The 10,668-nt window shown below is 49.3% G+C and overlaps 1 protein-coding gene across 1 annotated transcript in view; it reads left to right on the top strand.

Annotated features, from left to right (window-relative positions):
• Window positions 1-1,344: 1,344 nt before the first annotated feature.
• Window positions 1,345-10,668, top strand: part of ATL1 (atlastin GTPase 1) — a 38,575-nt gene continuing 29,251 nt past the window's right edge. The window contains exons 1-5 of the mRNA XM_032775678.2: window positions 1,345-1,587; window positions 2,836-2,970; window positions 4,488-4,592; window positions 6,325-6,375; window positions 8,754-8,810. Coding sequence (XP_032631569.1) covers window positions 1,555-1,587; window positions 2,836-2,970; window positions 4,488-4,592; window positions 6,325-6,375; window positions 8,754-8,810 — 381 coding nt within the window. The 5' untranslated portion in view covers window positions 1,345-1,554. The remainder of the gene's footprint in view (window positions 1,588-2,835; window positions 2,971-4,487; window positions 4,593-6,324; window positions 6,376-8,753; window positions 8,811-10,668) is intronic.

Below are 10,668 nucleotides of genomic sequence, written 5' to 3'. Positions count from 1 at the left end.
CCCCGGCTGGCAGAGTTCCTATTTCTAGGCTTCCTCCCGTTCCCATAGGCATCAAGTTGGGAAAGGAGCCACCTAATCCAGGTCATAGTGAGGCTTTTACCTCAGAGCCTTGAACCAGAGCAGCCAAATTTATAGTCAGAAGAAACCGAATCTTTAGGATCCAGGTCAGGCGAGTGGCTGCTGGTTTCCTCTCCCTTTCTCAGCTTCCTTTTCCAGTATATAGCCCAGCTCCAGAGCAGGGCAGGGTGCTCCTTGATTGCACCCAGCCTGTCCCTTAAGGGTGTAATACACCCCCAGCACAGGGACTGAAGTGATGCATGTGCTTTGCCAAGGGCATTCTGCCCAGGGCTGAATTTCATTACAGAACAGCAGCACTGGGTGGCTTTGATCAGAATTTATGTCATGTCTGAGCAGCTGTGTTCCTAACGGTACCGGAGGAGATTTCAGGAGTGGTGTTTGGTATTTGGCAAGCCTGGCAAAAGTGTATTGGCCCCATTCCGGCATCTTTTATAGCTATGGCCCTACCAAATCCATGGCCATGAAAAACGTTTCACGGACTGTGAAATCTGGTCTCCCTCAGTGAAATCTGGTCTTTTGGGTGCTTTTACCCAGCGTTTCTCAAATTGGGGGTCCTGGCCAAATGGGACATGCAGGGGGGTCACAAGGTTATTTTAGGAGGGTTGCAGTATTGCCACCCTTATTTCTGCACAGCCATCAGAGCTGGGCAATTGGAGAATGGCAGCTGTCGGCCAGGCACCCAGCTCTGAAGGCAGCACCCTGTCAGTGGCAGTGGATAAGTAAGGTTGGCAATACCACACCATGCCACCCTTACTTCTATGCTGCTCGTTGTGACGGCTCTGCCTTCAGACCTGAGCTCCCAGCAGCAACTGCCGCCCTCCAGCTGCCCAGCTCTGAAGGCAGTGTCAGCGCCAACAGCAGCGCAGAAGTAAGAGTAGCAGTTCCGCAACCTCTGTTATGACTAGGGTGACCAGATATCCTGATTTTATAGGGACAGTCCCGACAGTCTTTTTCTTATACAGACTCCTATTACCGCCCACCCTCTGTCCCGATTTTTCACACTTGCTGACTGGTCACCCTACTTACAATAATGCACCTCCCCCACCCCCAAACTCCTTTTTGGGTCAGGATTCCTACGATTACAACACTGTGAAATTTCAGATTTAAATAGCTGCAACCATGAAATTTATATCACCGTGAAATTGACAAAATGGACTGTGAATTTGGTAGGGCCCTAGCTATAGCCAATGAAACACAGTTTAATTTCTGAACATGTTAGTACCAGCTCTAGGGTTTTTATTTATTTATTTATTTTTACAAGGTGGCTTTTCAGAAAAGAATTATGAGTGGAGCTCTGAAGAGGAGGCGGCTGTGAAGAAGCCGGGGCCAGTCCAGGTGCTCATTGTTAAAGATGACCATTCCTTTGAGCTGGACGAGGCCGCGCTGAACCGCATTCTGCTCTCAGAGGCCGTGAGAGATAAAGAGGTAGTTGCTGTGTCTGTCGCTGGAGCTTTCAGGAAAGGAAAATCGTTCCTGATGGACTTCATGCTGAGATACATGTACAACAAGGTACAAGTAACGCCTCCTTGTGCCGTCCTGGAGTCTTGGTTGTGTCTCACTGTGCAGGTTTCTCATTGCTCTGATATGATACCTCCCTCCCATGCAAACTGGAGAGGGGTCTGAGCCAGAGGTCTGGATTCACTGTGGGGGCACTTGGGCCGCCCTCTATAATGGGCTCTCACTGGGATTTGAATTCCCTGTGACAGTGTGGGAGTTTGGATTCAGATCATTATCCAGATCTAAGCTTCATGGTAGTCTGGGCTCCCAGCTGATAAGGCATTTTTCTGGAAGGCTGGTACTCCTCCCTATCTAGAGGGCTGGTGCAATCCCAGTGCATGCTCCCTGATGGGCAGTGAAGGTTCCTTTGATGCAGCCAGCAGGGCCTCAAGCTGCACTGTATTGCTGTGAGCAGAGAACGCTGTACGGCATTGCTCTCCGCTGGCAGCTGCCAAGGGATCTCAGGCTGCCCGACCCTGTGCCAACTTCCACGTTCTCCATACTCTTGCCCTGGTAGTGCGAGTCTTTAGGGATCTGAGCAGGGGGACACAGCCCATTGCACGGGGCAGTAGAGCAAGGAGGACCTCCTGGTAGATGGGTCTAGGGGAGGGGACTACGAGTAGGGGAAGAACACAGCTATCACCATGAGCCTAAGGAGGAATGGTGTAAGTTAGCGCAGCACCTCAGCTGTTCTAAATTCCTTCGGGGTCGGCTGGTCCTTGAGCAGAGATCCATAGCTGGCTCCCTGCAGCTCCATTGTGCCTGACCTCGAATGGGGCGTCATGGAGAATCTGTCCCTTAATTTTCACAAGTCCTGTGGTATACTTGCTATGGTGTTAGTGTATCACTGCCCTCTACTAGACAGAATCAGTACTGCTCAGGGGCATGCTGTCAGTACCATACCGCTGTTGGAGAGTCTTTGTTAGCTCAGGTATCAGGGGCCTGTGATTTCGGAACAGGTGGATATGAGTTCTTCCCAGTCTGGGTTCCAGCTGGACATGGCATGGATCAGCAGCAAGCATGCAATCCTTGATGGCCATCACTTTGTCACAGTGACTGGGGAGGGCTCCTGGATTTGGGCCCAACCTTCAGATGCCTCTTCATGTCCAGCTGATCAAAAGAACTGAATGGGGAGGCTGTGAAGTCTTTGCTTCCTGCTAGGAAACCTCTGGTGTGAGTAACTGTGGGATGGAGGCAGCACAGGTGAGAGAAGAACCTAAGGGCGCGGGCTGTGGTGATCCATTTTCTTCCCACTCCCAGGATACCATTGACTGGCTCGGTGATTACAATGAACCGCTGACGGGCTTCTCGTGGCGAGGAGGGTCTGAGCGGGAGACGACTGGCATTCAGATATGGAGTGAACTCTTTCTTGTGGACAAACCGGACGGTAAAAAGGTATGTGGGGTGCCCGGTGCCAGCACATCCCTTTGTTCGGGGGCTGCCTTTGGGTTCCCCTACCCTGAGCTCTAACATGGATACTCTGTTTTTTCCTAGATAAGCATCCCTTTAGATGGTTTTTGATGCCATATGCCTTAGATTTTAGCAAATTCTAATGCACCATTACTACAATATCTAAGTCTCTATCCAAAGAGCAAGAACAATCTCTGTTACACGCTATATCTCTACTGCTTTCAGGAGTCCCATGACTGATCAAAAAAGTGAACAGAATGTTGGGAATCATTAAGAAAGGGATAGCTAATAAGACAGAAAATATCCTCTTGCCTCTATATAGATCCACATCTTGAATACTGCATGCAGATGTGGTGGCCCTCTCTCAAAAAAGATATATTGGCATTGGAAAAGGTTCAGAAAAGGGCAACAAAATGATTAGGGGTATGGAACAGCTTCCATATGAGGAGAGATTAATACAACAGGGACTTTTCAGCTTGGAAAAGAGACAACGAAGGGGGGATATGATAGAGGTCTATAAAATCAGGACTGGTGTGGAGAAAGTAAATAAGGAAGTGTTAAGTATCGGGGTATAAGTATAAGGAAGCATTGTAATTTACTTCTTCTCATAACACCAGAACTAGGAGTCACCGACGAAATTAATACACAGCAGGTTTAAAACAAACAAAAGGCAGTATTTTGTCACTCAATGCAGTTAACCTGTGGAACTCCTTGCCAGAGGATGTTGTGAAGGCCAAGACTGTAACAATGTTCAAAAAAGAACTAGATAAGTTCATGGAGGACAGGTCCATCAGTAGCTATTAGCCAGGATGGGCAGGGATGGTGTCCCTAGCCTCTGTTTGCCAGAAGCTGGGAATGGGCGACAGGGGATGAATCACTTGATTTTTGCCTGTTCTGTTAATTCCCTCTGGGGCACCTGGCATTGGCCACTGTCGATCTGACCCAGTATGGCCATTCTTATGATTCTTGGGTCCAGGTCCCTAGCAGAATACTGCTGCTCTCCTGTAGGACTGGCTGGAGAAGGGCACATCTTGACTCACTAGAGGCTCAAGCCAACACCCAGAGAAGGCAGTGGGAAGCGTCTGTGGGCATTGGATTGGATCCTATATTGTGTATGGACATGCTACCATATTTGGCTCCTGAGATATGAAATGAATGGGATCATTAAGACAACACATCCATGGCTACAGGAAATGGTTTAAAAAAGTTCCTCCCAAAATGAAGGCCCATCCATCTTTGGGCTGGAATTAATGAAGCTTAGTTAGTTGTGTTCTCTTCATAATGTGGAACTGTCGGAGATCAGAAGTCACTGGGGACTGTGTTTCCCTCTCCGTTCCGGTGTGTTTCATTTCTTCCAAGCCTGAGACGTGTGTAGTGAGACAGCCAGCAAGATGGTGTAGTCATGTTTTGATTTTCTCCACCACGGTTTGGGACTGGAGAGCGATTTGATTGAAAAGCTCCATTGGGTGCAGAGCACTAATTCCGACCTCTCTGCTCTGCAGGTTGCAGTGCTACTGATGGACACGCAGGGGACATTTGACAGCCAGTCGACTCTGCGGGATTCAGCCACCGTGTTTGCCCTTAGCACTATGATCAGCTCAATCCAGGTAGTACGACGATGAATCTGTGCGTCATTCACTGAAGGATGGTGGGTGGGAATTTTAAAAAACTGCAGCTATTGGCTTAACTCTACTGCTAGTCACTGACTTCTAGGGGAGCTAAGACCCACTGACAGCCCCATTGATGGGGCAGTTGAGGGCACATGACTGGAGGAGGATGTGAGAAATGCTAGATGGTGTCTCTTTGCTGGAACTGTTCTGCACTGCAGCTATAGGAACCCTCCTCTAGATATTAAGAACAACTGTCTCTTGTATAGGATAGCCAGGGGAGTGCACAAGGGCAGGCAAGCAGGGGCCTGGCCCCGCAGTAATCGTTGGGGGCACAGAATTTCTCCGGCCCAAGGCTGTGGTGGGAGCTGACAGCTCCTCCCGCCCCGGGACTACAGCGACAGGAATGATGCAGTTAGAGTGAGCTCCTCCAGCACTGGGCCTCGGCAGGGGCACAGAACGCGCCCCTCCAAAAGAGGGTCAATTTTAAATTCCTGTACGCGTCCCTGTGTATAGCCCTGCTCATCCTGGGAGCTCCCAGTGCACCTTGCAGACTATGGGCCAGAATTCAAGTAGGCTCCTCGCCATTTTGACCCTGAAGACACGGCTGCCCTTGGCACTGGGAAGGAGTCTGTTTCCCCAAGGATGGGCTGATTGAGACGTGCTCCAGTCCCAGATGGACCTGGCTGAAGTCTGTCGGGTGCCTGGGGCCCTCCATATCTGACTCAGGGCACCACAGGGCCAGGCCCATTGGCAGGAACAACAGCGGGTGGTCACATAATCTCCCCCGTTAATGTGGAGGGGCTGAGGAGGGATGGTTCAGGGAAGCAGCCATAGGTCAGCTCCCGTGAGCTGATGGTGTTTATCATATTGTGACACATCTCTGCATAGGCTGCCAGAGGCTCCCTGGTCTAGCACCCAGCCAGCCTGCCTGTGCAGATGGGCACTGCCCTGTGGGTCCTGCAGGAGACCAGTCAGAGGTGGGAGAACAGTGCTAGCCAAAATGGTGCCAAGTTTAACACCCTAGGTCAGGGGTGCCAGAACTGGGGCGGGAGGGCAGGAGGCCATGGCCCCATCACTTTTTACCAGCTGTAACGGTGAGCAGTGGTGGGGGAGGAGAGAAGCAAGTGGAGGATGGAGTTTTGGGGGGAAGATGCAGGGGGAGGGCCTTGGGGGATGGGGCGGCATGAGGGCGGGGGGCTTGGGGAGAAGGAGTGGGAGCTCAGGGGCAGGATCTTGGTGGAAGGGGTGGCACGGGGGAGCAGGGCCGTGGTTCAGGTGCCGGTGGCCCCCACTTTTAGAGAGCTTCAGCTGCTCCTGCTCCAAGTAATAGGAAAAAAGACTCACCGAAGTTCCTGGCCCACATGTCCTGGGGCCCCAGCCTATGGCAGCCTGCTGGTGCATTGTCCAGAGCAGAGAGGTAGGGGGTGTGTGTGTGTGTGTGTGTGTGTCACAAACAGTAGGCTAGCACCCGTTCTGTGTGTTGGCTCTAGGAGCACCTGCTGGACGGGTCACTCGCTGGGACAGGGACAGTCTTGTACTGTGTCTGTACAGTGCCTTGCACAACGGGGCCCCATCCTGACGGGCCTCGACTCTGGCCTCTTCTGTAATACAAATAAATAATGTAAAATTGGTTTTGAGTCAGAATGTAGCTAATTGAAAGGCCATTGCGAATGCTGTATCGGAAGGGCAGGACATTTTAAGTCCCTTAAACATTTCCTTTTAAATATAGGTGTACAACTTATCCCAGAATGTTCAAGAAGATGATCTCCAGCACTTACAGGTAACTTCCTGGTGCTCTTGGTGGAGCGGCTGCGGGGGGGTCAGAAGAGGGGCGTTAATCTGTCATGCTTTCATTGGTGGTGCTTGTCCTAAAACTCCTCCTTTTGGCCTGCTTGTCTTCTGCACTGGAAACGTGCATTTAAGTGAATAAACAACGGGCTCTCATCTGGTGTAGAGGTTATTGTTCTGCAGTGAATGGGCAGTTAGGAACAGTCACCTGTTTCCTCTAAGCTGTTTAAGCCCATCTACTTTGGACCTGGTCCATCTAGCATAGAAGTCAATGGTCGAAGTCCCATTGTCTCAGTGGGAACAGGAGCAGGCCCTGGCCGGGTCAGCAAGGAGGCTTAGATTTCTGACCCAGCCTCTTTTGTAGCTTGTGGGATGGTGTGTGTGGAGGGCAAACCAGGGCACAGACTCGGGGCTGGAGATAAAACAAGGCAACAAAAAACCAGGGGAGCTGTTTGAATCCGTCCCTGTGGTCATGATGTGCTTCTGCATTGGCAAAGCGGCGCATTTCCCGCCCTCTAGCTCTGTGGGTACCCGTTCCTCCAGCCTTTTGCTGCTGAACTCAGGAGGGCCTGTGGCTTTGGATTTCTCTGTAAAAATCAATTCCAAGGAAGCAGAGGCCAATTTCCTCAGCTCAGTCTTCTTCTGACATGGGGCCTGAGATAATTCCAGCTGGCTTTCAATAAACGGGGCACAAAGCTATCTGGGGCACTTGAGCGCCCCCGCCCCCAGACCTTGCCACGTGTGCTCTGTACTGGATTGTTCTGCTCATCCTGCAGCTACTTATTGGCAACTTCTAGCAACCAGCTGTGTTAGTTATTAATCCCTTGGTCTGAGGGAATTAAGGGCATCTGTTGTTCAGATAGCCAATGTTTAACAGTTAACTATCTGCCTTAGGGTTTTATAGTGCCACCCTTCACCATTGCACCTGAGAGCAGTTAGCACTGGTGAGATCAATGTGCTGAGAGGGAGACAAAGATTAATCCAGGAAAGTCTCATGGGAGCAGATTGTAGCGCCCTTACTCCTCTGAGTAGCTCTAGTGCAGATGATGGGGCACCACCTCCACAGTCTTGCCCATAATGAGTGGAACGTTGACAACAGTCGTACAGTTTACGTAGTGCTGGGTGCAGATTCTCCTTCTAGTCATTGAAAGAACCCAAACAGGAGGATGGATACTGGTGTTATAACTTCAGAAACTGGGATCCCTAGTGGTGGCATAAATGCTGCTGGGCTGATTAAACTTTGGGCATATGGCCCTGGTTGTCTAGGGACATGTAATGAATGGAATGTTTTGGTAATGGCTGCCCCATCCATCCTCTGATGAAGTCTTAGGGTAGTTTGGTGTGCTTGGATTTTCTTATTGAAAAACTAGGTGAGGGGGCAGAGAAAGAAAAGCAAAAATCAGCCTGGAACAACTCCATTTTTCCCACAGGATGGTTTCTGCATTGTTTTGGCCAGCCCAGGTTACAGGGTAAATATCTGCTGATATTTAAAAAAACACACCCCCTCCCAAAACACTCGCTCATTTTGAAATAACATTTGGGGTTGGGTTTTTTAGCATGTGGATCCATTTTTACGGACTTGTGATGTAGTAGATTTTGCCTCTGTTGAGAAGAAATAGGCTGAAGGTTGGAGAACTTCCCAATCTAGCTGATACACCAACAAAAAAAAAAATCCAAACTGAAACCTGGGTGAGATGTTAGGGGCTAACCCCACTGTCTTTCGTCAGTGGATGTTTGGAGCCCAGGCTGCAGCATTCAGTCCTCTCAAGGTGAATGCCTGTTTCTTAATCCCACTTCCTTCAGTGTTCAAATGGTCAAAGGCTCCATGCTTGTGGCAATTTGGTGTCGCATGGGAAGCACTGGGGGATACCAGCGCACAAACCAGCAGAAGACTCAATCCATTTATACATTAACCGCCCCGCACTTATTTGGCAACCAAGAATTCTGTATGGAGATCGTGTATGTCAAGACTGAGCACAGCTGATGTACCTCTACCTCGATATAATGCTGTCCTGGGGAGCAAAAAGTCTTACTGCATTATAGATGAAACCGTGTTATATTGAACTTGCTTTGATCCACCCAAGCGCACAGCCCCGCCCCCTCGGAGCGCTGCTTTACCGCGTTATATCCAAATTCGTGTTATATCGGGTGGCATTATAGCGAGGTAGCGGTGTATTAACAGCAGCTTAATATACCTCCACACTGCGAGCTGAACATGCACAACCAAGCAGACCTTAGCTATAGCCCTCGAAACGGCACAAACCTAGAAACCAAATAGTGACGCCAGCCCTTCCATGCCGCAAGACCAGCTGTACTGCACGATAGACTTTGAAACTAAGAGTTCCCTCCTTGTTTTGCTCCTCGTTTTAGCTCTTTACGGAATACGGCAGGCTGGCCATGGAGGAAACCTTCCTGAAACCTTTCCAGGTGAGTAACATGACCTTCACGGCTAAGGTTATTCTCTAGCAGAGATTAGCTTTGATAGGAACCTTTTGGCCTCGCCAGCAGGTGTCACTGCTGTTTGCAATATGGGGAGAGAGGAAACCCGAAGAAATCAAGGCACTGTGAGGCCTTTGCTGAGCAGAGCACAAAGAAAAGGTGTCTTGTTCCCCTGCTCTCTAGCAAAGTTCCAGATCTCTCTGTGTTCCCCATTAAAGTCTCCCCAACCTGCAGACCCCTGGGCACTGTCATCATTCTGGACAAGGCAGGCTGGGTCTGAGGGAGATGGAACATCCCCGACATGGGCGGGATCAGAACACTGACTAGGTATAGAATGTAACCCACTTCCGCGCTGTCCCTTGGGTCCAGTGGAATTTCTGCTGCTCTGCAGAACAAGGGGCCTTAAATTTAATAAACATTCCTCCCAATGACCAAGAGGGTAGATCTATGGAAAAGATCAATTTAAAGGTGATTCTATTCACAGGTAAGAACAGTTTTATTTGTACTTCCATTGCCCACTCGAAATAAAACAGGCATTTCAAATGGAGCATGTCGGAGGATGTGTCTTTAGCCTCCTTTGGTGGCAAGAGATGCCAGAGGAGTGAAAGGTGCAGTGAGAGGATTACCTGCTTTCACAGGCCCGCTCCAACTGGAAGCAAATGTGAGTGAATAAATAAAAAGCAGATGAGGCGGGGGTGGAGAAGCTGATCCATCAGGCAGCTGCTGCAGATGCTAATAATGAGGCAGTTGCTTAGCAGTTCCTTAAATCTGCAGCCTACCCAGTCTCTCTTTGTCTTTGAGCAAAGTCATTCATACTGCCATTCTCCTTTGGTTCCTGCTCTTGGTGAGCACGTCAGTTGACCCACTTGTGTGGTTGGAAAGCAGTGCAGGAGGTGGGAGCAGATTTTTGTAGCATTAGAGGTGGGTGCAGAATGACGTGGACTGGGGCATAGGACAGAGGGTGGGATTTAGGAGCCCAGCAAAGGGTACCACTGTGTTGACATAATAGGCTCAGCTTCTGTAAGGCATTGACTTAGTCCCACGAGCCATTTTGTATAGCACTTAAAAATTAGTGCTATACAAAATAAAGCTAGTGCCTATTAACTGGCTTAAAAGTGGTTCGCTGACAGATCACAAAAAGTAATTGTAAATAGGGAATATCATCCTATGGGGGTATTTCTAGTGGGCTCAGCAGGGAGGGATTCTTGGCCCAGTGGTATTCAATATCTTCATCAATGAATGATCTGGAAGAAAACAGAAATTGACTACTGGTAAAATTTGCAGACAACACACAAATTGATGGGGAGAGATAAATAAGGATGGGGATAGGGCAGCTAGACTGCTCGACCTGAGTCGCTTGGTAAGATAGGTTCGTTTGAACAACCTGCATTTTAATGTAGCCAAATTCCAGGGCGTGCAGCTAGGAACAGCTAAGGTAGATAACCCAGATGGGACACAGCATCCTGGAATGTAGTGACATTGAAAAGGATTTAAGGGTAATGGTAGATAATGAACTGAACACAAACTCCCCATGTGATGCTTTATGTAAGAAGATGACCCCAGTCCTGGGATGCGTAAGCAGGGAACATGAATCAGGAGTAAGGAGCTGGTGCCTCTGAATACAGCAATATTGGGGCTGTTCCTGGAGACAGTGTCCAGTAAGTTCCAGTGTCCACACTTCAAAAAGGATGTTGAAATATTGGAAAGGATTCAGAAAAGTGCAGCAGAAATGACTGAAAGTCTGGAAAACTTGCCTTGCAGTGAGAGACTTCACAAGCTGCATCTGTTTAGTTCCTCTGAGAGACAATTAAGAAGGGAGTTGAGCATGGTTTACAAGTACCTATAT

The sequence above is a fragment of the Chelonoidis abingdonii genome, chromosome 4 (assembly GCF_003597395.2).
Source record: "Chelonoidis abingdonii isolate Lonesome George chromosome 4, CheloAbing_2.0, whole genome shotgun sequence".
Taxonomy (NCBI): Eukaryota; Metazoa; Chordata; order Testudines; family Testudinidae; genus Chelonoidis; species Chelonoidis abingdonii.
This window is presented reverse-complemented; position numbering and strand designations above follow the sequence as displayed.